The sequence below is a fragment of the Barbus barbus genome, assembly GCF_936440315.1.
Source record: "Barbus barbus genome assembly, chromosome: 26".
Taxonomy (NCBI): domain Eukaryota; kingdom Metazoa; phylum Chordata; class Actinopteri; order Cypriniformes; family Cyprinidae; genus Barbus; species Barbus barbus.
Genome location: NC_136754.1, coordinates 9412709 through 9439638, shown reverse-complemented (window position 1 = coordinate 9439638; position 26930 = coordinate 9412709). Strand labels below are relative to the sequence as shown.

At 36.8% G+C, this 26930-nt stretch overlaps 1 protein-coding gene across 1 annotated transcript; it reads left to right on the top strand.

Annotated features, from left to right (window-relative positions):
- The first annotated feature begins 1917 nt into the window (after positions 1-1917).
- LOC306845711 (telomerase protein component 1-like) lies at positions 1918-23329 on the top strand. The gene is made up of 56 exons (XM_079378661.1): positions 1918-2098; positions 3724-4357; positions 4543-4713; positions 5085-5234; positions 5320-5484; positions 5667-5804; positions 6108-6179; positions 6275-6396; positions 6514-6671; positions 6763-6872; positions 6964-7042; positions 8644-8836; positions 8988-9207; positions 9388-9540; positions 9886-9966; positions 10043-10164; positions 10294-10371; positions 10687-10833; positions 11017-11308; positions 12057-12178; positions 12355-12468; positions 12544-12661; positions 12927-13112; positions 13213-13397; positions 13479-13617; positions 13733-13912; positions 14000-14092; positions 14204-14336; positions 14708-14867; positions 14960-15093; positions 15528-15616; positions 15715-15829; positions 15926-15970; positions 16133-16340; positions 16533-16653; positions 16759-16883; positions 16978-17077; positions 17158-17313; positions 17389-17601; positions 17712-17768; positions 18371-18509; positions 18631-18861; positions 19083-19240; positions 19334-19441; positions 19534-19638; positions 19717-19846; positions 19963-20048; positions 20340-20475; positions 20622-20752; positions 20881-21002; positions 21437-21574; positions 21728-21827; positions 21907-22180; positions 22491-22573; positions 22666-22770; positions 22861-23329. The coding sequence occupies exons 2-56, from the start codon at positions 3830-3832 to the stop codon at positions 22978-22980; spliced, it is 7938 nt and encodes a 2645-aa protein (XP_079234787.1). The 5' UTR covers positions 1918-2098; positions 3724-3829; the 3' UTR covers positions 22981-23329.
- Positions 23330-26930: the final 3601 nt, after the last annotated feature.

Here is a 26930-nt window from a genome sequence, read left to right as displayed (position 1 = left end):
TTAATTTGTAACAAAATTTATAGCAATTATTATTTGTATATGTAGTTTTTGAAGGATATGCTTGACAATGGGATTTAAACTGTGCACTGTAATATTGCAGATATGAGAATATAGGAAAGGAAAGGACGTGACGTGTGGCCCATACTTGGAATTTGTGCTCTGCATTTCACCCATCCAAGTGAACAAACACACACATACACACACCGTGAACACACACCCGGAGCAGTGGGCAGCCAATGCTGCGGCGCCCGGGGAGCAGTTGGGGGTACAGTGCCTTGCTGAAGGGTCTTACCTCAGTCGTGGTATTGAAGGTGGAGAGAGCGCTGGACAATCCCCCCACCAAAAACCCCTGCCGGACCTGAGACTCAAACCCACAACCTTCAGGTTACAAGTCCGACTCGCTATCCATTAGAATATAATGGAAAGTATTTGTAATGCTCCAGAATGGTGCAACAGCAAACGGAATAAACAGGAAATACTTACTTAGGCAGACAGACACAAGGCCCAGACAAAGTCTTTTCATTAGCAAAACAAGTTTGTAATTCTTGATTGCATTCTTAAAAAGAACCTTGAACATTGATGGAACCTTTCAAAAAGATTCTATAGTCAAAAAAGGTTTTTTAAATGTTCTTCAAAATGATTCTTTTAGGAAAGGTTCTTCTGGGAACCAAAAATGGTTCTTCTATGGCATCACTGCAAAAACACCCCTTTGGAACCTTTATTTTTAAGACTAATTAACTTGTATAATTATGCAATGCACAATAACTTTGAGTATTAATATGATAATTCAGTTTTGTCATGTGGTCCATTGCCATCCATTTCATATGTCTCTTTACTGGATAAGTTCAAGCCACTTTTGTGGTTCACTGTTCCATTCTTTTGTAGATTAACTATTGATTTAGCAACTATTCTCAGCTTTTTTTAAATAACATTCAAATTCTTACCAGTTCAATGGAGGAGTCCAAGTGATGCAATGTCTGTTGCCCAACAAGTCCACAAGACTAAAATCACACAACTGACTGAAGAAAGGAGGGTCTTCTTGCTTTAAATCTTAGGGGCTTGTTGTAAATTTCCTTTTCTGAAAAAAAGCTCTTTCTTCCCACACAATGTAGCCTACGTGTGCAGTGGGCTTTTCAGGCCCAGAAAGCATCATGCCTGAAGATGCCTAAATGGTTTAGAATTATAATATGTGACCTGGACCACAAAGCCACTCTCAAATCTTCTGGCCACTCTGTGTGTTCTTTCTGAAGAATTTTCAGAGCCTGATGAAATCAGTATAAATACGTGTTTAATACTGCAAAATACGCTCGATGTTACAGTCACTGCCGTCCAGAATAAAAGAGAACATCCCTATATCGAGTGAAGGGATTTGTGGAAACTGTGGTTAATTATTGTGATCCAACATTTGCCTCGCATTTCAGGATGAAAAGACAAAAAATTCAGGTGAAGGATAATCCACTTCTTACCTCCGAGACTGTGTTATGATCTATATGACCTTATTAGTTTTATTGTGAGTATTAGGCTTATTATTATTGCTGATCACTGTTGTTGTGCTATGATGTTGTAATATTTACCATTATATAATCAAAGGAGCATAGAAAAGTTTATGAAAATGTCACTCCACAATACAATAGCAAAATATATAAATATGTATAGTATTTTTATGTTACATTAATCAGTGTCTAGCACACCTTCCTGAGGAAAGGATATGGACCAGAAGACATTGCAATTCCTACATATTTAGACAGACTTAAATATGTTACGAAAAAACTTGTCTTCTAATATCTTCAGTTGTTGTGTATACCGAGCTGCAGCGGACACATATTAAATGCCTTCACTTATTGTGCATCTGTCTCTTTAATACCGTGTGGTTAATATAACTTACACGTTGCTGCTGATTGGGCTGACTTTTTTGACACCCACCAAACAGAAAACGTATCTCAAACCCAGGAAACATGTCGTTCAACCCGGAAACCGGAGCAAAACGTTGGGCGCAGGAGTGAACCTGTACGTGCCCCTAGTTTCACCCGTGATATGCAGTAAGCAGCTCACCGGTTTACTTCATTTTACACTAAAACCTGGTCACAAAGCATTAAAGGTGAGCTATTTTCTTTCTTTTTTTAGCCACACCACCGAATGAACCATGTAGCACGCAATAATCCAAATATAGTGCATGCGTTTATTTACAGCCGCGTTGCTCGGAGATTTTCATGTCAATAATCAGTGTCAGACAGACAAGACTATCTACTTGTGTGTCTGTTGTGTTTGTGCACATTTATGACCATAAAGAAGTGATTCTAAAAATGGAGAAATGAGGGAGTGCTGATTAATCTGTCTTGAATGTATGTGGCAATATAGAACATACATTGCGAAGACAAAGCCTGTTCTTCATTGATTATCATCACTTAGCAGGCAGTTGAGTGGGGGGAAATATACCAGTAAGACCAGTACATAAAGAAGCTGGCATTAAATAAACGCGGTGAAAAGGAGTGGAGGCAGCTTGATGGATTTTCCAAGTGTGTCTATAAAAATAACTAGGACTGACAAGCATGGGTGTGTCTTATGCAAACAACAAATGTACTATAGAGTCTATAGTACATTTGTTGTTTGCATAAGACACACCCATGCTTGTCAGTCCTAGTTATTTTTGAGTACTGTACTGAATTGTTGTCACCTTTAAACAGAAAATCTCACAGGATTGACGGTTTATGGTGTCTTTATTAGTAGTAGTAGTAGTAGTAGTAGTATCATCATCATCATCATTATCACACATGTATTACATGCTGTAGATATTTTGTTCCCCTTCAATTCGGTCACTCTACATTGCTATGGGGGAAATACCTTTTCCTCCAATACTACTGAAGCCAGGGGTGGCAACAATACTCCAAAAGTTAAAATTTCATACTATAAAATTTTAACTATCAATATAGTTTTAAACTTAATATTATGTGCCACAGGAAATGGAATGATAACCTAAATCAAGCAAATATTCTTGAAATTAATTTTATTAAGCAGTAAAGAATCTGCAGTGTCTCAGTATTTGCTTTGGGCAATACCAGGTTTAATTCCACTTATAAAAAAAATAATTAATTTACATTACTGAAAATATTTAAGGGCACAGCATACTTCAAAAAACCTTAAAATTAATTAATTTTATGTATACTCTATGCAATATAAGTTCAACAAAATGTACATTATAGTGCTAATGAACACAATCAAATTCATGAAAATTCGTCATACAATATTTACACTTTTATACAAAAAAAACTTGTGACATGTGCAAGTGCCACTGACATTGTCCAGAACACTGCCACCAACACGAACACTGAGTCACAAAACATGTTGCCTTATGTTGTGTCACCTTCTATGGCAGGCCTGGTAGCTTATTTGTTTTGGTGTGGGCTCTATGTAGCCTTGTGCTCTTAGACCCTTTACACCTTTTTAAGCCTGGGTTGTCCAGCCCGGCTTATTCATTTCTTTAAGCAGGTCATCTGTACCCTCCCCTGCCACATTATTATATTTTTTTATGTATGTCAATATATTCATATGTATAATTCTATAATATATGCCTTTTGGCATTATGTGTGTTGTCAGGTTTTAAAAAAAGCATTTTAAAAAAAATTTTTAAAAAGCATTTTATCTTGAAACAGTATATGTATGTTGCCATTTTGCTTTCTGACAGGTGTTTTCAAAGAGCTTTCTTAATTAAATCTTAATTTGCAGGAAATTTTCTGGGACATTTTTTGTGCCCTGTCTCAAGAATCAGTTTGGTCTCTGGACAAAAACACAGTTCCTGTTCTGTGTTTCTCCTTTCTTCAGCCAGGCAGACATGAAGACTCCGGCTCCCCTTCAGACTGATCTGAAGGCTAACACAGATGCCAGACTACAGCAAAACTATAGCAGTCCAAGGCTGGAAAACCGCTTTCTGGCTCAAGTGCCCTCGGTATTGTCTCAGCATCAGTACACATCTCCATCCTGGGCCATGCAGACCTCCATCTCCTCACAATGTCCAGCACTCCAGCCAACCAGCCTGTCTTCCACCATAGCCACTTCCTCTCTTCTGTCATCCACAACGATGAGCTCACTATCCTCTTCCTCCTCTCTGCTGAGCACTAAGAATACCCTCCTAATGGAGCCTTCACTTCATCCTCCAATCAAATCCTCTCTAACCTCCTCCTGTTCCCATAATCCTTTACTCTCTTACTCCAAAATGTCAACTCCCAGTGCCGCCCCACCTGTCTGCTCCTATCTGTCACCTTCAATGCAGAATAAAGTGGGCTCAAATGAAAAGAGAGAAGCTGAAGACATGGTTTTCTCTCCTGAAGGGCTGCAGGAATCTAGTGAGGAGCCTAGACAGGTATAGAATGATTTCCTCTATTGCTTTGTAAAACTGTATGCAAATTAATGTATCCTTTTTTTATTTTATTTATTTTTTTAATCCTGCCTCTACACATTTTTTACTTACATATACCTTGCAAGGGCTGGTATTTTCTTTGGGAATGCAAATGTAGTTAATTATATTCTCTCTGTACATCTTAACAGGATGTCAGACATGAAAGCATTGAGGAGGATGACCAGATGCTGTCTTCTGAGATGCCTATTCTGAATATGGATTTAGATGGAAAGGCGGAGCAGACTGTAGCTCCTCATGAGGACTTTGGGGTGCTTGAAGCAAGCGAGGATGAGCATCTTGTGGAATTGAGGGACAGAAAGGTGAGTTGAGTGAGCACAGTTCTGGGGTTTGTGTGAACCTAAATAATGGTTAATAATGTGCTAGCCCTACTTAATTATTTTTAGATTTGTTTTTATGCATTCTTTGGTTATTATATTTAGATAGTTGCAGCACACGTTAAATCCAGTCTTTTGTTTTTCTTTTATGCCCCATATCATAAAGGTGTGGATAATTCAGATTGTTTGGATTTTTCACAGTAACATATGGGTAGTCTTAACATTAACTGATTCATTGAATTAATTATTGAAATTAACTGAATTAATTGAATAAGATTTATATATAATATTTAACATTATAATATTTGAAATCAGTCAACATTTCTTATGTGACAGTTCTTTTGTTTGTCCTTCAGAACAACCTGCTGAATATGGTGTGCTGCTCCCTTGTCAATAAGAGCTGTACCCCGGGCCAGAAGGACTGGGATAAGAAGACAAGTGTGTGGGCCGTTATTAAGGTTCTGGCCACAGAGATTACCACAGAAGACCCTGAGTTTCTCCTGAAGGTTGGTGTTTTTGTTTGTGTGAGTGTGTGTGGGTTAGGTTGTCATGTGTTAACACATATGGTTTGCATATCTGCATTGGTTTTAGGTTGCGGTCTATACTAGGCAAGAACTAAACATTCGTATCACAGCCAACTTCCTGCTGGCACTGGCGGCCCATCTGCCAGGTTCTAAGTCACACTTGAGAAGGTACTTTTGTGCTGCTGTACAGCTGCCATCTGATTGGCTGGAGGTGACAAGAATCTATAGCACGGTAAGTGTTAATATTTAATATAATTTGATCAGTATCAAATGATCACCATATTTTTACTTGTACCATATTCATATACCGATTACTATTTTAGCTTGGTAGATGTTTAAATAAGTATTTTTATTTTTCTCCTACTGTATTGTTTTGCTGCTTGTTTTTCATGCTTTTTAAATGTTTATGTGCAGTGTTTCAGTAAATCTTTACCCTCCTGCCTGAAAAAAGCTCTAGTGGATAAATTTAAGCAGTTCACTGAATATCAGCTGGCCAAATACAATACACGGAAGCATCGCTGCAAACATAACAAGAAACGAAAGAAAGGAGAGGTAATATGTCAAAAACACTTAATAAATGATATTATAGATCAAAATGTATACAGAGGGCTGCATAAGTCTGAGACCACTGAACATTATTCTTTTAAAAAATGTTTTATTTTCATTTTAATATTAATATAAGAATAAAATTCTTAATTTCTAATTATTTCAAGACATTTTGAATCCCGTAATTTCAGTGTTGCACACATCCTACCAACATATAATAATGAACACATTATCTCTTTCTAAATTAATTTTTTTTGTCTTTCCACATCACTTTAAAAATGCTTTTGTTTTCTATCCCTCTTCTTTCAGAAAATCTCTGCTGCACAGTGGAAAAAGTGGGGTGACCTTGTCAGAGTTAATGAATCCATTCTGAAAAAATATGTGAGCTTTGCCGTGTTTAGTTTGATGTGTTTGATATTACATAACATTACAAATTACTATTGTACATCATGCCTTCTGAACATCTTATGATACAGTTGGAGAGCCAGAATCGTACTGCAAAGGATAAAAAACAGAGTGAATTCAGCCTCAAGAAGATGATAAAGCGCCTTCACATCAAAGAATCTGCAGAACATGTCATGGCCATTCTGGGAAAGAAGTTAGTTCTACAAGCTGGCATATACATTTTAGTCAACATTTTTTATATTAACTGATTGCTCAGTCCAGTGTTACTTCCAGCCGTGAGTGAGTATGTTTTATCTGTCTTTGCATGCAGATACCCGAGTGATCTGAAGGCCTTCTCTCGCAGTGGTCTTACTGGGGTTTGGGAGAGAGAGAGAGCTGGAAAGCGGATGAAACTTAAGCAGCCCGACACGTGGGAATGCAAGCTAAGTCAGGAGGGAAACAAAGCTGCCACCTGGGAGAAACTCATCGGTGTGAATGCGGGACATGTACTTGGGTCCAAAATTGACTTAATTCTTGAACATCTACTCAAACTTAAGTAAGCGTTTTTTTGTGATTGCAGATGGAAAGTCTCTTCCTTTCATGGCAATGCTGAGGAACCTGAGGAACATGATCTCTGTGGGCATCAGTGAGAAACATCATACTAAGATCCTCAACAGACTGACATCGAAGGTCAGCGTCTCTTAATTCAGTCTTTTGAACACTGAAACTTGTGTAACATGATGAAGTAATTTACGGGGGTTTGTGGTGTTTAATCTTACAGAATGCTGTAATCCAGAGCAGGCAGTTTCCTTTCCGGTTCCTGTCTGCATATAAAGTCATTTTGGAGCTCAGTAAATTTGGTAAGTTTGGTGTATGAAGGTTTATGTATTATGTTATGTACCTGCACTGTAAAAAATGCAACTGCGTATTTTCCAGCTAACGAAACCTTTGGAGTCTCAAATACTAAGAAATGCAGTTTTCTTTAAACTACTTAAAAACCCTTGTCAGACCAACAGAATTGAACATAAAAGCCTTTGTCAGAGCCCAAATGTTGTCCCGACTAGTCAAACACAGTTGTCTGAACAAAGAATTTCATATTGCTGGAATTTTAAGGCTTTGTGAGTTCTCAGCATGCATTGCAGCATGAATAAATTACGCAGAGACTGTTATAGGGTTATTGTTTTGCTGTTTGCTGGCTTCATTTAAATTTTTTCGTTGTTGTTTTGTCATTATTGTTAGTTGTATGTTGTGCAGTGATTGAAAGAGCATATCTTTTTTTTTACATTTGTTGATTGCCAGATTTGCGACCGTTCTTGAGGCTTGTGTGTCAAGTATTGAGGCCTAGAGTATGTTAAACTACTTAAATCTATATCATGGATATAGTCTTGTAGGATGCTTTACAATGTTGTACATTATGGTTTTTATAACATTTCATTATGTCCTCGATACCATCATTATAATTTTACTGAGATAAACTGATAAAGGAATAAGTCCATTTTTGTCCTTCGTAAATAGTCGTAAAAATAATAATGTGGTGTCTTTTTACACATTTCTTTTAAAATAATGAATTGACTTAACAACAGTAATTGTTGTTTCAGTTGCTGTGACAAGAATGTCTTTATTAGCAAAATAAGACAATCATCATTGCATGAACAAACAACTTTAGGTTGGCTGAATGCAGTATTGCTACATAGAAGAACTATAAAAGAATTGTTGAGACTCAAAAGTCTTACTGAATCAAGTTGCTTTGTTTTTAAAGTTTTCTCAACAGTTTATTTTTTACAGTGTGGATAAATGTTTGTCAACCAGTCAGATTGTAGGGTTAGGTTTTCAGGTTGATGTTGGGGCTTCAACAACAGTTTCAAGCTATAATTTCCCTTGATTTTAGAGGTCAGTAAAGGTTAGGGTTAGGACTTTGTTTTTTTAGCAGGAAAAAGCTATTGATCCAGAAACTTGTCCTCCTTGGCAAAATCATATTGACAGTTTGGCTATATGTGATGAAATGTAAACACTAAAACACTGCCATTCAAAGGTTTGGGATCATTTTTTTATTATTATTTTTTAATAAGAAATTCATACTTTATTTCAGCAAGGCTGTATTGAATTGGACAGAAGTGACAGAAAAGACATTTATAATGTTACAAAAGATTTCCATTTCAAATAAATGCTGTTTTGTTTAGCACACTATTCATCAAAGAATCCAGAAAATTTCCACAATTATAAAATGCCAAAAAAAAAATTTTATTTAAACAAATAAATGCAGTTTTGCAACATCAGTGGACAATTATTGTAGTCCTCATGAAAGACTTTTTGGGAATTTTAGTGTTTTAATCTACAAAACTTTGGATCTCATTGGATGTCAATGAATCCATATTAATCTAAATGAGAGAGCACATTCCCAAAGTGTCTTCGATAGACCTGCGCATGAAGAATGTGAAATGACATGTTGTCCCACTTTCAGCTGGTGGGCCTGCGGTCGAGGTGCCAAGATCCAGGGAGATCCTGCAAGGGATTCTGAAGAAACTGCCAAAGAGCAACCGATACCAACAATACAGCTGGGAAACAACTGCACGCAAGAGATTGAGGATTACAATGAGAGTTCCCTTCGTCTACCGCTTATTCAATATCAAACGCAATCTCCTGAAAAAAGCAAAGTGTGTATTGCTGAATATTTTGTTAAATATTAATTAAAACCATTACATAGTATAAGATACTTTTAAATCAAAATATATTAATAATAATAGTAATAATAAGTTTAGTTAATTTTACCCCTGTATTGACATGTTTTGTGATGTAATTTGTTAGTCAGAAGCTGTACACTCAGGAGCTTCTGAACAAGTACAGCTGTGCTTTGGAGAAAGCTGTGCAGATCTCCTGCAAATACAACATCCCTCCTCTCCCTGGACGCACTCTTGTGATCTGTAATGCTAGTTTTTCAGAGGATCGGGACTGGAGTGGGGCTGATGATGTCTGCTTGCCCCCTGAAAGCACCGAAGACATTGACGAGAGTAAACTCTCAGCATCGGTCAGATAACAGCATCTTATTGTTTCAGTTATTAGACAGTACAGTTGCACTTTTATGTGTTTTTCAGAGTGACGGTGGATTTATATTTTGTTACATGTTGTATAAGTGATTACATTTAATTTGTTATGAAATTAGGCTTCAAGTATAAATGAAACATATTGTGAACTATGTATTCTGCAGGTACAAGAAGCTGCAATGCTTATGTGCATGATGATTAACTACTGTAGCGAAGATTCCCAAGTCATGCTGTTTTGCCACGAAGGCCTCCAGGAGGTCAAGATGAAGTCTGATGTTCTTTTGGATAATGTGAGACAAGCAATGAAACAAGTGAAGGTAAGAATTTTCCTTTTGTTGTGAATATACACTTATAAATCTACACTTGACAAATAAAATCAGTCTTTAAAAATGCTACAAGTGACGATAGACACCACAACATTGTAGTATAAAGTGTGAAAATGGATATTAATTTTGAGATTCACTAAAGATTGCTTTTAACAGTGTTATTAAATTATTAGTATTTTAATCTAAATGCAAAAAGGTTGGAAATAAGGATGCATGGTTACATGTCCGATCTTGTACTATAATGCTGTTTGATGTTCTTCATAATGAGATTATTTTTGGATGGTTTCACAGCTTTTTGTGTTTTATCCTCTCTATCGCTCTCGCTCTTTCTCTTAGGATTTGAATGACTACGATGTACAGTCTGAATGCATATCTCCCACTACATTTTTCACTAAGCTAACTGAAGAGAAGACTAAGGTGTGTGGCACTTTTGTATTTATACATTAAAATTATTTTGCATTTGACATGTCTGTTAAAACGTCTCCCCACGCAGCTGGATCGTATAGTTGTGTTTGAAAATTGCTACACCTGCAGAAATTTAATGGCGGATATCAATAACTATCGGCAAGATATCAACCATGATGCTGTCATGATAGATGTGCTGCTTGGAACAATGTATGTTTTGTCTTCATTTGCCAAAATTAAAATGTTACATCTTTCATTAAAATTTCAGCTGCTTGGAGCAGAAATGTGATCAGAATTTCTGTTGTTACAAATAAATCATTTACTATTTGTTTTTACCAGATCTCCGCTGGATACTTTGAAATACAAACTGAACTCCAACACTGTAGAGCTTTGGGGGTTTAGTGAGCAGATCCTGAAGTAAGATTTGTAGCTGAAACATTAGCTGTTGTACTCAATATATGTTCTTTCTTGTGAAATACCTTATGCTGATTTTCTTGTGAAAAAACAGTTATAGGATCTACCAAATATTCACTATGTTCACTGACATTCAAAAAGTTGGGGTTGGTAAAATTTTTTAAATGTTTTTGAAAGAATTCTTTTATGCTCACAAAGGCAGCATTTATTTGCTCAAAAACAGTCAAAACAGTAATGTTGTGAAATATTATCACAATTTAAATTAACATTTTAAAATGTATTTTCAGGCATTCATTTAGATTTGGTCTGTGGTTGTAGGTTTGTCTCAGAGAGAGGCTCCTCAAGGATGCTGCAGCATGTGGAGCACATGGACAGAGTCTATAACATCCCGCCACCACAGGGGCGCAAAACTGAACCTGAGAGAGCTGCTGATGTTATCTCACTGCCGGCAACACCAAAGTTCAGGTATAACCATTAAAAAAATTCATAAATTACTTGTATTAAACAAAATGTTCATCAATCACTTTATGTTGGGTGGTTGTGGTCCAGCACATATTCCAGTGGAGATCAGACAGGTCATTAGTATATTGAAAATGAAATACTAAATAAAACCTTTCTTCATCAATTCTCTTTTCTCTCATTTCATAGATGGAAGTGTGTGCGAGTGTTTATCTCTTCTACGTTCAGGGATATGCATGCAGAGAGGGATGTTCTTGTGCGTAGTGTGTTTCCTGAACTCAGGAGACGAGCCGCTCCTCACTACCTCTACCTGCAGGAAGTGGAGCTGCGCTGGGGCATTACCGAGGAGGAGTCTAACCGTTCTGTGGAGCTCTGTCTGTCGGAGGTCTGCCGCAGTCAGCTGCTGCTCGGGATTCTGGGAGAGAGATACGGCCTTGTGCCGCCCCGCCCCACCCTACCTGAGCTTCCTCAATACAGCTGGGTAATTACATTTATTTGTCTGATAGAGGCTTTTAACAAAAGTGGGATACAAGTTATTAGTCACATACAATCTTGCTGCACAGCATTAAGTTCAATGTTCACTGCAGTTAAAGTTGACCAGAAAATTGTAAGCTAGATAAGAGAATCATGGTACAAGGTAAAAAATACACAACCGTTCAGAAGTTTGGGGACAGTAAAAAAAATATTTTTCAAAGACACTGAGCAATTCCATACGAATGCCAACCTTGCCATGAATTTATTTATTTTTTTTTACAGAAAGAACAAAACCCTATTTTAAGTTGTGCATTTAGGATTGTATTTTACTGCATTACATACTAATGTGCTTTAATAGAAATGTGAAGGGAATTGCCATATTTATCCACCACAATTAAGGTGTGCACCAAAAGTAAAATGACATATTCATCCTACTATATTTCATGTTTTCAAAAGAGAGATCAAAGGCTACCCATTTTTTAAATTCATGTCAACAGTAAGCATTTTGTTGAAAGATAGAGACCTGTCTGAAAAAAACTAAAACACTCACTTTGTCCTAACAACAGTGATTTTTGGATTTATACGCTTTAGATTTATGAAGTCACAATGCTTCAGTAATGCCACATCTGTAACATTTTAAACGTTAAATTTATATCATATAAAAAATACAAAACACAATTAACTAGAAACTCTGTACAAAGCCGAATTATGTCTATTCTAATAATGATCAACATCTCCCTTCTTTGCTCTGCCAGCTGAACTCTGCGCCTGATGGGTTATCCATCACTGAAATGGAGATTCGACAGTTTCAAGCTCTGTATCCAGACTCTGCCCAGAGCCGCATGTTCTTCTACTTCAGATCACCTCGTCTCGCCAGGTATACATTTATTTATTATTTGTCTGCTGACAGGATTCATTTTTTAGTTGGCAGCCTAGAAATTAAATAATGTAAAACACAATATCAACTGCAAGCTGATGTTTTTGAGGCTCTGTGATTTACAGTAGATACAGTACATTATATCACATCATCATTTCATGTGTTGGTATGTTTAGTTTGGTGCCAGTGGCATGGAGGACAGACTTTGTGGCAGAATCCAAAGAAGCTGAAGCTAAAATGAACAGCTTGAAAACATGGATCCAGAACAACGACTTCAAAGTGACAGAAAAGTGAGTTCAGTACATTTGTTTTGTCAGCACAGTGAGTGTTTATGTATTTATTTTTACTGCTTCATATTCTCTTAGTTATCCCTGTGAATGGGGTGGGGTGGTGGATGGAAAGCCCTATCTGAAAGGTCTGGAGGACTTTGGGAGGGCGGTGCTGGAGGATATCTGGGAAACCATACAGCAGCTCTTTGTGGAGGTCAGACTATGATCAAAACTAACTGTTTTCGTTTAGTTTTTTGGGCTACTCAGTAATTGTTTGAAACATCAATACATCAATTCAAAGATAATTAATTTAAACAATGAATAAGGATGATGTGGATAAATAAATATGAGTCTGTCAGTATCTTAAATATCTGACAGACAGCAGAAATAACCCCCCCCCCCCCCCCCCCCCCCCCCAACGTTTCTTTATTACTTGGTGGAGTCTCCTCCTCTCCAAAATTTCTCTTCTTGTTTTGTAGGAGCTGGATGAAGATGTGGCCTCAGAGATTAAGGAACAGGAAGTGCATCAGGATGCCCAACAGCGTCAGTTTCACGGCAGGGCAAAGCTTATTTCTATGGCAACAGAAAAAGTGCAAGAATGTCAGCAAAAAGGAGGAATTCTGATGGTTGAGGGAAATCCTGGAGAGGGCAAAACTGTGTTCATGGTATCTGTACATTTGTATAAATTACCATCATTCTTCATGTATTAATGTTTCTGAACAAGGAAGTTAATCTGAATATCTCTGTGTCTTCTGTTTTATTAAGGCTGCCCTGGCCCAGGCACTCAAAACCTCTATCAAAAACAGAAAAGCCCCTCTGTGTGATGTCATATCCTACTCCACAGATGCTAACCAGTCAGCTTGCAGTGTTGTGCAGCTTCTTCGCTGTCTTGTTCAATGGCTGAGGAAAAGAAAAGACGATGTGGAGTTGCCTCCAAACACATCTTATAAGTAAGGAAGGAAGGATCTGATGTAACATGCATCGTCATTTCAGAAAACTAATTTTATAATTATTGTCTTGTTGCATTACAGAGACTTGTTGTCTGAGTTCCACTTGAACTTTAATGACCGGAACAAAGAGCCACTAGCATTGCTTGTTGATGGGGCAGACCGTATCCATGACGGTCAAGGCCAAGGGGTGTCAGAATGGATCCCACAGCACATCCCTAAAGTAAGAGAGGAACCTACACACACAAAAACACATGCGCACTTACTGTAAACAAGTGTTAGAATTAAAATGATTAAACTTTCTCATCAACCTGTCACTGTGATCATTGTCCCCTCAGGGTGTCTGTTTGGTCCTGAGTGTTACTTTAGAATCATCCCTAAAAAACACTATTAGCAAAAGGAAAGGTGCTGTGTCATTTCCACTGGGGCAATTATCTTTACCTGACAAAAAGGAGATTGTGCAGAAGCAGCTTGTTGAGTTTGGAAAGAAACTGAGCGATTCTGCTTTCAATAATCAGGTGAACCTCCCATTTACTGTTGGAGTAATATAAGAAAAGATTGACACCTTTTGGCACAAGTAAATGTATCATTGTGTTCCCCTGTAGCTTCAGACACTGCTGATGAAGAAAGGCTCTGTGAGTCCACTCTACCTCCGTTTGGCCTGTGAGGAGCTTAAGAATTATGCCTCCTTTGAGAAGGTAAATAATTAATAATTTTTTTTTTAATGTGTTTCTTAGTTATCCACAATGTTATTTTGCAAAAGTAGTATGAAGTTGAACATAATATTGATGGTGGAATTTGTCATTTAGATGAAGGACAGCCTGCAGTCTCTTCCTCAGTCTCTTGGTGAGCTGGTGCAGCACGGTCTGCTGAGGCTGCAGAATCATTATTGCAGAGCAGGACTGGGATGGGCATTAGCTACACTTGCCATCAGCTCCACCGGTACAAGACATAGTATATGTTTTGCTAATTCTTTAAATTTGGCTTTACAACGATCCAGGGTGGGCCTTTCCCATTCAAATATCCGAGTTATTTTGAGGGGACAGCAAATTTACATGGTTATACAAGCTGTACACTCACTACTTTACATTGTAGTAAAGTGTAATTTCTTCAGTGTTGTCCCATGAAAATATATAATAAAAGATTTACAAAAATGTGAGGGGTTTTATTTAATTTATTTTTATTTTTTTTATTTATTTGTTTTTATTTTGTATCTTATAAGAAATAATTTTTGCATAGCATTTTTTATTTATTTTTAATTGGATGTATTGAAGCTAAATGTTTCTCTAATCACTAATCTGTTTCTTTCACAGGACTGCGGGAGAGTTCTCTTTACACTATACTGAACATGTGCAATGATTTAAACTCCAGAGGTGGTCTGGTGACATGGCAGGAACTTCTCCATATAGCGAGGCATCCAGAGAGCCGTGTTCCCATGGCAATATTCTCTCAGCTGGCACGAACTTTGCACAGGTACAGCCCAAAATATAATGAAATATACAGACATAAGAAGTCACTGCTGTTTTTGACAAGCAATAATTTGTTTGGTCATTCTTCTAATGCAGCCTAATTGGACCGTCCCATGGTCAGGGCTCAGATGACCTCCTGATTTTGACCCATCCAGAGGTGAAGTCAGCCTTTGAACATCTGTATCTGTCTACTGAGGAGAGTAGAAACAGAAGTCATCTGATAATTGCAGGTAAAACAAGATACATGTAAATCATGATGCATTTTTTTTTATTTGGGGTACAGTAAAAAAAACAAAATTTGGTGAAGGAAATTAATATTTTTCTGCAGCAAGGATGTATTAAATGGAAACTTTTATATTGTTACAACAGATTTTCATTTCAAATAACTTCTGTACTTTCTATTTATCAGAGAATTCTGTTTCTTAAGCACCAAATCATATTAGAATAATTTTTGAAGAACCAGGTGGCACTGAAGACTGGTGTAATGGCTGTTTTTGGCAGCTTTGCATCACAGTAATAAATTACATTTTAAAATATATAAAATGGAAACCAGTTATTTTAAATTACAGTAATATTTCACTATACTGTATTACTGTACTTTTGATCCAATAAATGGTGCCTTGGTGAGCAAAAATTTCCAACCCCAAACTTTTTTTTTCTCCAGCTCACCTTTGGGTACAGTCAAATCCTCAGGGGAAGGACACATTTCTTCACTCTGACGCTGATATTCTGTCTCAACTCCCTGCACACCTGGTCAGTGTCCTCCTGCTCTCTTCTTTGATCTTTGAGTTTCAGTGAGCAATATGAGGTTACAAAACTCATAGAGATGTCTGTTCTCTCTCTTTGCTCAGATGGGCAGTAATCAGTGGGAGCCTTTGTGTTTTCTGCTGTCCAGTTACTACTTCCTCTATGCTAATGTGTGGCATGGACGTATTCACCAACTTCTGGAGACCTACATTTTGTTTGGTAAGAGAGCTTTAAAACTTCAGATTTTTAGCAGTAGTACATTTCTTCATACATCACAGGTTATTATATTGATTGTTTTTCCTTTTATCCATTAAGGCCAAAAATATGAGACCCATCAGGTGCAATCCAAAAGATCAGCAGGTATTTTACATTTCTATAGTTGTATTTTTATAAAAATCAAACTACTTGGACCTAAAATAGTTTCATGTTCGTGATGTCTCTTTAATGAGTGTGAATATGGACTGAAATTACAAATGATAATTTCTGTGTTAAACCTTTACCAAATTCATGTGTGTGTTTCAGATAACATGAAGGATTTTGAGGACTGTCTCAGTTTTCTGAAGCGCCACAGCCTTCTCTTCTCCAAGTGGCCTGCACTCTTTGTACAAACAGCTCTTAATGAACCATGTGACAGCTCTGCCCATTTGTGGGCGGAAAGCATCACGAGAAATGGAGGAGTCCATGCTGTAAAATGGCTAAACTGCACAGATGCAGCACAAAAAGAAGTCAGGTATTATTATTGGCTCTTAATAATGGCATATTATTATCATATTCTGAGTTTACTCACCTATAAAATGTTTAATTTAGATTTCAATTTAGATTTAATTGAATAATTTAGTTTCAGATCTGGACACCACTATGAACAAAGGTTGTTTATCTAGATTTTTGTTTTGTTTTGATATTGTGTTTTTTTTCTGCTCAGTGAGCTGGTTTCCACCTTTCACTCTGAGCCGAGTTGTGTGGTGGTGAGTTCTGATGGAAAACTTGTAGCAGTAGGAACTGGAGAGGGAACAATTCACTTCCTGCATACAGAGACTAGACAGGTGGCAGTTCTAAACCATAATAAACATTAATTTTTCTATGATTTTTGACATTAAGATAATTCAGTGAACATCACAATTGGCTTTTCATTTATTTTTTGCATACAGGAAGTGAAGTCATTGATGAGCAGTGGTGATGGCATCTCCGGTTGCATCTTCCTTGGGGAGGAGCTTCTGGCAACAACCTCGTTTGATGGGCAGGTGGAGGTGTGGGATGTTGCGAGTGGTTGCAGGTTATTTTTTTTTTTCCGACTCAAATGCACAATTTACTTACTGAAAAAATTAATGAAAGATGACTAACCTGTGAAAATACTTTGTAACTTTAAGAACTGGCCACATGAATGCTCACTCCAACATCATCACAGGATGTGATGTCAGTCCAGACAAAAAACTCTTTGCTACTGTCTCACTAGACTTAAACTTGAAGGTAAAACCAAGAAAAAAAATTTAATTTAATTCTGAATTACACTGTTCTGAAGTATTCATCATTTATGTGGCTGTACTTAGGTGTGGTCAGCGCAGAAGAGCACAGAAGTGGCCTCTCTCATGAATCCCTCCCCCCTGAACTGTGTGAACTTTGACCTTGAGGGTCAGCTCGTGGCAGTGGGATGCTGGGATGGAGCTGTTCGTTTGTGGAACTGGCTTGAACAGAAAAACGTTACGGTGAGGAATGACTCCAAAGATACAGTACACTATTATGCCTTATATACTAAAACTTATCATTTCTCTTCTATTTAGACTCTGTTAGGTCATCAGAGTTCGGTGCGGAGTCTGTCTTTCTCTCCCTGCTCCTCCATGTTGTGCTCAGGCTGTCTGTCAGGAGAAGTGCGGCTCTGGTCAGTGACAGCAGCTGCTTGTGTGGGCAGTTATCATGCTCACCGCGGCTCCACGCAGTCACTAAACTTCCTGCAGGGAGGAAACCTCTTGCTGAGCGCCGGACATGACAGTGTGGTGAGGAATATGATCTGATAATCGTCAGTTCTTAGATTTTGTTACAGTGATTCACTCTGCCATGCATCTTAAAACACTCAGTACTGATTGAGTATTTTTTTGTTGTCTAGGTTCATCTATGGTCTGGTGGTCTTGGGAAAGCTGTCGCTGTACTGGGAGAAGAAAAGGTACTTTCATGCTCTTGAATTAGAATTGCTACTTATTGTAGTATTTTTACTATTTATGAATATTAAATTCTGCAATGAATTCAGCCTGAGCCGCTTGACTTACTTACTCTAAAAAGACTTGTTTACATTATTTCTGCCTCTGTTGGTCTTTGTAAACTTGTATACCTGAACACGTCTGTGTGATATTTATGCCTGTTTTAATTAACTTTAATTTAGGAGTTTAAATTTATATAATTCAAATACTTAACCACACAAAACATTAAAAATATTGATTAATCAGTATGTCATGTGATTAGACTATAATTTCTACTTGATTGACATCCTCAATAATACTATACTGTATGTAATTTATTTATTATTGTTTTTTTTTTATATTTAAAATGTGAAAATCTCCCATTAGTGTCATTGGTTTTCTCACACATAGCAATCTTTAAACTGCAAAGACCGCTCTGATTTATTTCGTTTTTGGAGAACTGAAGCTTAAGCTTTCTTGAAACATCAACGCTATTCTTTTACCGCCTTGCAAGGACAGGAGGCTTCTTTCAGGACATCCAAATAATTTTGTACCTTTACAGATGATGTTATTTAATCATCATTTGCAGATACCAACACTGCAACAGCAAAAGCGCACCAGACGTGGAAATGAAGATGATGCTAATGCTCTGTGCGTGGCTGTAGCCAGTGGATATGCTGCTGTGGGTTACCATGGAAATGGTATCAAAATGTTCAATTTGAAATCAGGTATTTAAACATTTACATCCAACATGCTCATGTTAACCGGAGTGCTAACATTCTCAAACTGCTTATCAATCAGTAATTATAGAGCAGGAGCAGAACTTATGCCAAATGCTTTGTGCTGTAGGAGAGAAGGTTTGGTCCAGTGAGGACCTCCCGGTGTCCATACTCTGCCTCATGTGGATGGAGGCCAAAGAAACAGAGCTGCTGCTGTCGGGGGGCATGGATCACCGTCTCAGGGTCTGGGGAAGACGAGGAGAAAATCCAGAAAATCTCACGTTGATAGGATCTTTTGGAGTGCAGAAGGGACCTATTTTCGCCTTGGCTCAAAACTCCACCTGTGTGGCTTCTGCATCTGGTCAGTGTACACAAAATATTTTGGATTTATAACAATCCACAATGGATCACTTGGACTCAGTTCAGCCTATTTTTTAAATTTAGATTACCTTTGCAATCATTTTATAATTTCATTTATTTTATATCTTATTTTATATCTGCTAAATGCACAAGTATTTTGAAAAAAAAAAAAGCTAAATGCATACATTATTTAAAAAAATTGAAAATCTCCTTTTGTTTTAGATGACTTCACTATTGCTCTGTGGTTGAAGAATAATTTAACTTCTAAGCCCTGGATTGACCCTAAGGTGATGTGTATTCTGAGAGGTCACAATGGAGGGGTCACATGTCTCGCTTTCAGTCCTGATGGGAAAGAGTTGCTCTCAGGAGGGAAAGATCAGGTACTTGCTTCACTCACCATCTATTACTGGAAGAAATAGAAGAGAATACGCAATTTCTGTCACACTCAATTTCGTCACAATCTTTTCTAATAGGCATTGATGATATGGAAGGTAAACACTTCTCCTCCGGTTCTTTCCCAATCCATTTCCAATTGCCATGGAGACTGGATTACAGGATGTGCCTGGACATCATCTGCTGTGGTGAGAGACATTTACAAAGTGCTGTTTAATTCATTTCATCAACATCTGACTTTGTGTCTGTAACTGAATACAAAACCTCTCTCACACCTCAGCTCAGCTGCTCCAGTGACTGTAAACTGCGGATGTGGGATATCCAGACAGGACATTTGCTGAGAGAGATCCTCTCTAGTTCATCTCTGAGCACATTGTGCTGTTGGGTAAGACCGTTCTGCCATGTTGCAAAGACATACAGAAGTGGAACCTGTTAATATTTATGTGCTTTTTAATGTCTTTAGGAGGACCATGTGATGGCAGGCTCTACAGATGGAATGCTGATGGTTTGGAAGTGGGAATCAGGGATAGAAATCACCAGGATCCAGGCCCACAAGTCGCGTCTCCATCACTGCACTGTTGTCTCTCAGCCAGGTACAGTGACTACTACACACATGTGCACACAAACAGCTGCTTGATGTCGAAATATAGATATGCATCTTGCTTGCACAGAAAAAAAAAATCATAGCAAAACTATTTTTTGCACACAGATCTGGAAAGAAATTTCAAACTGGAAGACTTACTGGTAGCTTCAGCATCAGAAGATGGAACTGTTAAACTCTGGCATCCACTGCAGGTATCCAAATGAATGTTTTCATTAGTAGTTTATTGTTTAGAAAAATTATTGATTTGAACAGGAATATCCATTTTCATACTGTATATTATAATGTTGTGATCCCTATATTTACTTCTAAAATTTGAAAGCGTTTTATTTTTAGTTTATTTAGACAATATAGAATAGAATTTTAATATCTTCTATTTGTTGGTATTGGCCATAAAATGTAAATAATTCTCATCTTGTCTGTTTGGGCCAGAAATTGAATACCAGTGCATGCCTAATTTATTCTCAAAAACTATGTTTTCATAGGTACAGCATCACAACACTCTGCACGGTCACAGTGCAGAAATCCAGTCTTTAGTGTGCAAAGAGGCCGGACTGCTGGAGTTCTTTACTGTCTCAGTGGATCGCTCCCTCAGGTCCTGGAGTGTCACCACAGCAATGGGTACAGCAAAATGGTCAAAAAAACTGAATTTAAACGGATGCAAAAATCGCAACATTTATTTTCTTGTGAAACTATAGCAGTGCATCCAAATATAGCTTTTGATTGGTATTAATGACTTTAACTTTTTGATATAAATTCATCCACAGAAACCCCTCGCTGCCAGAAGGGCAGTGTCAGAGCTGTATGCTTCCTAGGTACTGAAGATCTCATGGTGTGTGGTTATGATACAGGCCGATTAGAGATATGGCATCAGAATTCAATGGTTTACTGGAAGAAGGTAATCATGGGTTGGGAACTAAGTTTAATATTTGTTGATCAGTTAGTAAAAAAACAGTGTGAGTGCTCTTTACCCTCTTTTAATTGGATATGTCAGCGTCATATCGGCTCTGTGTGCGTTGTTTTAAGGTCAGTGATGGCAGCTTATGTGCGGTCACTGGGATGCTGGACAATGAGCTGGCGGTGAGTTGCAGCGACTGCTCTGTATGTATCTGGAAGCTGGAGCGGGATTCCAAGAAGTGCATTGTGGGGTAATGATTTTTTTAACCCTTTTCACTTCCATACTTCAGTTCTGCAAACTTGTTGCCAAAATGTGCCATTTTGAACCAAGAACACGTGTGCGCATAGATATCTCGGCCTTTGAAAATGCATTTTGCTCTTGAATTTAGTAGTGTAATCACAGGCATAATATTTATTATGATTTTTTTTATGGATCATTTCAAGTTAATCTCAGAAATCTCTAATAATTTAATATTACAATTTATTTATCAATTATTTATATTGTTAAATTTAATCGTTAATCTCAAAATTTCAGTTTTTAATGCTGTCAATGTTATAAATTCACTTTACATTTTACTAAAATTTAAAATGATTGATTTTAGTGTTTTATTTTAAATTTATTTAAACAAAACAGTATAGATTTTAATATCTGCCATTTATCGGTTATTATTATTTTTTGTTCCAGACTCGATAAGGTGTCTTCATACAAAGTGAAGTCTCCTGTGAGCTTTTTGTTCTACTGTGGCAGTCTGTTTGGAGTATGTACAGATGGAAAAATCATTCTTATGGTCTCTACTAAAGACGGCATCACAGAAGCTTACGCGTAAATAAACACAATTTTTATACATGTAAAAGCTGTCCCTTAAGCACTCATCTGTTAAGTATTGTTCCAAGCAAGGTGGTAAGTGCATAGTGAATAATAACATTCCTTCACTGGGTAATAAGAAGCAAATGTACGTTGTGTGTTTTACTGTAGCTGGGCAAACGAGGTACGTCCTCTCGGCGTGATGGCGAATGATAGCAAGAGTTTTTGGCTTTTGGGACAGAAAAAGAGCATACTGTACCTTGGCCTCATTGTAAGTTCATCATCTTTAATGATCATGTGATATTGACAGTGAAAACGGTTATATTAACTTGATATTATTTGTCTTTCAGATGTCTCTGAATCGGAGTGGCTCTCACTACATAACGTTTTGTGAAGATGCAGTGGGCAAAAGGCTGGAGGAATTGGAGGCAGAGGAGGAAATGCAGGAGAATGTGGAGAAAGAGAAGCAGCAGGATGAGGAGCAGGAGCAGCAGGAGGAGGAGGAGCAGCAGCAGGAGGAGGAGCCAAAGAAGCTGAATGAGGAACTGCGGAGGGAGAGGCAAACTGCACTACGGAGGGCAGCACAGATCAACACCTGGATCACAGCTGCAGCAGTGCAGAACGGTACAACTGTTTTAATGTACTGATCAGGATTTGTGTGGGTGCTTTACAGCATACAAACAACAACATAAAATTACAGTTTTTGTGGGAAAAAAGCTCATTTATTTATAAAATGTAATGCATATTTTTCCACTTCTTTGCAGATTGTAAAATGATACGTTTTAAATGCTACTTTTTGTCATGAAAACTTTTGACATTTGACTAAAAACGAACCAATCACCCATTACCCACTAGTAGTCATGTAGGGAAATATTTATGAATGACACACACCTGTGATTTGACTGTTTTTAAATCATGTTGTTTTTTTCTACAGACTTTTTTGTGTGTGGTGATTGTAAAGGGAAACTGTGGTTCAATCAGCCTCCTAATCTTTCCACCTGGACTCCAAGAAGACCGGCAAGTATCCTTATATTCTCTCATAGATATGATCATATGTCAATCATGCAGTCATGCGTTTCTGATAAATGGTTTGTGTGACTGGTCTGTAGGCACACACAGACAAAGTGAGTGTACTGCGGCTTACAGACAGCCTCATCATCTCAGCGTCTCATGACAGAACCGTCAAACTGTGGGACAGACGAACTAAGAAACAGGTATTTTTATTCTTGCTTTTATGCACAGTGTGTATACCAGTGTTTATTTCACCTGCTTTCTGTTTCTCACTCGTTTTCTATATTTCACAGGTGGGCATGTTTGTATGTGGAGGCCCTGTCAAGGTGCTGGAGGTGAACCCATGTGACCCCAAGGAATTTGTTTGTGGTGATGCGCAGGGTCAGCTCTACTTTCTGTCTTGGAAAGGTTGATTTCCTGAACATCAGTCAAAGGACACAGTCACTTGTTGCATGTCATTATTCATACATTTATAAACTTTAATCTTTTATTCTATTAGTTATAATGTTTAATTCTGCACATTTTATTTTACATGCATGAAGTATTTTGCACTAATGATACTATTGCCTTAAACTAAGCCATGATATGAAGAATATTTGATTTTATTATAATAAATTTGGCAACCACTTGATTATATATTCAGATGCATTAAGTAAATTGTACATCCTTTATGTATGAAAAGCTTCTTTGGGTGAAAAAACCATCTGCAAGTTCACAAAGCTCCTTATTTACTATTTCTTTAATAAATTCCTTTTAATATGTTTGGTGTTTTGAAGCCTTGGGAGTGACAGCAGAGAACATTCTTGTGATCATCTTTGATTTATTGCGGTTTAATTTTATTAATTGAACATCTAATTTGCAGGAAACGTTGTGGGATATATTATGTGTCCTGTCTGTCACGCCCACTGAAGGTTCGTCAGTAGGGTCACGCATGCGCTGATAGCGCTGAAGCGAACTAACAGAACCTACTCCGGAGCAGGTTATCGTCAGAGAGCAAGTTGCTATGGTTACTTACATACCCTGAAAGTTACCTACGATTTTGTAACCAAAAGCTGAGGTTATCCTCTCGCTTATCCTCAAACATACCCGGGTATGTCACATAACCTGCTTTCTGGAATACCCCCCTGGGGCCTGTACCATGATGGTAGACGAACAAATTCAGAGTTACAGGATTAGTTTTGAGTTGACAAAACCAAACCACTCCAATCCAGCTTTGTTAGTACCATGATGCTGATCATCAACTTTCTTTGTCAACTCAGGTTTTGATCCTGAGTTTGTGGAGCATGTGCACATGAATGTGTGACATCACTGGCGAACAGCCAATCACGAGCCTTGGTTAAATGTTAAAGGTTTTGCTAAAGGTTAAGAGATTGAAGAATATGAAGAATTTAAATGCATTGACAATGAAAAAAATACTTGTTCATGAAAGGGGACAAATAAATGAAATGATCTTGTTTCATCAGTGCAGTCACAAGTTAAACTTAAGTTAGTTTATATAGTTGGAAATATAAAACGATAGAGACTCAAACATGTAAGGTCACGTAGTCATTTTTAAAGCGTTATCTATTGATTCTACAGCTTATTTATATTACATACGATCTGTATATATTAACATTCGTTTAAAATAATTGATTTATAATAACTGTTAAACTAAAATTGCTTGTGTGTAATGGATTCATAATCATATAAATATAATTATATAAATCATATACAGTAAAATAACTCTTAAGTAATTATCATTAAAGCCAAACAATTTTTTTTTTAGTACTAGTGACCTTTAATTTGGAGCAAGAGAAACTGGGGGAGTGACTTTTTTGTATCAGACATGTCACTTTGCTCACATCTGATTGGTCCAATTTCAATTTGAGAACATAACCTGCCCCAGAGGAGGTTAGCCATGGAGTGTAAGTTACTATGGCAATGGTACCAAGCCACTTTCATGGTCCCTAAAACCCAGGATTGGTGCAAACTAAACTGAAACTGACCTGGCTAGCCAGCTAATCCTGCTTCATGGTACAGACCCCTGGGGCCTGTACCATGATGGTAGATGAACAAATTCAGAGTAATAGGATAGGTTTTGAGTTGACAAAACCAAACCACTCTAATCTGGCTTTGTTGGTACCATGAAGGTGATCATCAACTTTCTCTGTCAACTCAGGCTTGATCCCGAGTTAATGAGCGTGTGCACATGAATGTGTGACATCAGCGACGAACAGCCAATCACAACACAGAGCAAGTGTGATTCACTTCTCGCGAGAGAGCCAGCGAGATTCAAAATGCTTTTGTTAAAGGTTAAGAGATTAAAGAATATGAGGAATTTAAACACATTTCCACTGAAGTACTTGTCCATAAAAGTGGACAAATAAAGGAAATTATCTTGCTCTATCAGTGCAGTCACAAGTGAAACTTGTGAAGTTAGTTTATATAGTTGATAATATATAGTGATAGAGACTCAAACATGTAAGATCATCCTGTATGAAGCCATTTTTAAAGTGTTATCTGTTGATTCTACCACTTACCTATATTATATGATCTGTATATATTAATATTCATTTAAAATAAATGCTTTATAATAATTAAACTAAAATTAAAATAGTTAAACTAAAAATGCTTGTGTGTAATGGAGTAATAATAATATAAATCATATGTAAATTGTAATTATCATTAAAGCCAGACAATTTTGTTGTATTTTTTATTTATTTGTTTATTTAAGGTACTTCATAGTGACCTTTAATTTGTAGGAAGAGAAACTGGAGGAGTTACTTTTTTTTGTGTTAGACATGTCACTTTGCTCACATCTGATTGGTCCAATTTCAGTTTGAGCTCTCTATCCCAGAACATAACCTGCCCCAGAGCAGGTTAGCTGTTCAGTGTAAGTTACTATGGCAATAAACGCAGCTAAAAGCCAAGCCACTTTCATGGTACCTAAAACCCAGTATTTGTGCAAACTAAACTGAAACTTACCTGGCTAGCCAGCTAAACCGGCTTCATGGTACAGGCCCCTGATGTTGTAAATAGAAAAACAAACTAAATCTAAACTCAACACAAATTGATTTAATTTTTAATTTGGTTGCAATTAGGTAATGTAGTAGTACAACGTTTTAAAAACGTTTTTTAAAATAAAAAAATAATGTAGCCAACATAAAACGTTTTAGAAACATAAAAATACCAACCTGGTATGTTTTTAAGTAGTCAAAAAAAAAGTAAATATCATGTTCGTCTACTACAAAAATGAAACCAGAGCAAACTGCAGCTTTTGGGAGACATTTTATTCAGGTGTTAAAATAACGTAATCTGCACGTTGGAATAAGACATTTTAAAAACGTCATGAAAGTACCCAAATATAACCTGGCAAAAACTCCTAAGTTCTGTTTGTGTAAAAATATCAGTAAAATAACTGGTATTTTAACATTAAAGCAATTCAGTGACGAATAACCGATAGAATTCAATTAAATTAAATTTTCACTTTATTGTTGGAATTTCTTCCAAAAATTGTCTTGCATCCCATAGCGTTTACCGTCTAACATTAATTCACAGCAGTACACATTACACAATACACTACACACACCAAAGTACACATTGGTACATTTTTTTTCTTCTTCTTTAAATAATGAGCAATGAGCAATATCAAAAGGACTTAAAAGTAATATGTGAATGCTTACTTATAAAATATTATTTATTGAACAATAATAGCCATTATAAACTGTATTTATTATATATTATTTTAACAAGTTCTAAATTGGATGCTATATACCTGTAATTTGTGTTGGGAAAAAAAATCCTTAAAATATAAGCATTACTTATAGTGCAAAAAAGAAATAAGATTGCAATATGATTATTATTAGATTATTATTATTATTATAACTGCAAAAAAATAATTTGTAACTAGTTGAAATTAAACGCTTTACATTTTACAAATGAAATGCTGATTTTTTTCTGTTAAAACATCTATGCACTGAAATTTCTTGGACTTTGTTAATGTGCTCATATTTAAATTTGCCAGTCATTGCATAATTTTAATGTGTTGTACTTTATTTGAAACCATTTTATTTTATTGGTAGGCCTATATATTTATGCATTTGTCTTGTTTATATATATATATAAACAAGATATATATATAAACTATATATATATAACTACCCATACCATATTACTTTTAATATTTTTAATAAATACGACGAGTGACTAAAATTGTGTGTAGTATAAATTATTAGGCCTACATATGTTAACGTAGGCTTATAAAATGGACATTGCATACTTGTGTAAAACTAAAATCGCTCGTGATTGAGGAAAAGCTTTTCTTGCTCTAAGTCTGAGACGCCTCCACCATCCAACTTTATAACGAGTTTGTATTCGGTTCATT

What these genes read in the sequence shown, in the direction of transcription:
- LOC306845711 (XM_079378661.1), top strand. Translation starts at nt 3,830, where the DNA reads ATGAAGACTCCGGCTCCCCTTCAGACTGATCTGAAGGCTAACACAGAT. An exon ending in TGACAAGAATCTATAGCACG is followed by an intron (nt 5,485 to 5,666) that starts GTAAGTGTTAAT and finishes GTTTATGTGCAG; the next exon opens with TGTTTCAGTAAATCTTTACC. An exon ending in TTGAACAGAAAAACGTTACG is followed by an intron (nt 17,314 to 17,388) that starts GTGAGGAATGAC and finishes TCTTCTATTTAG; the next exon opens with ACTCTGTTAGGTCATCAGAG.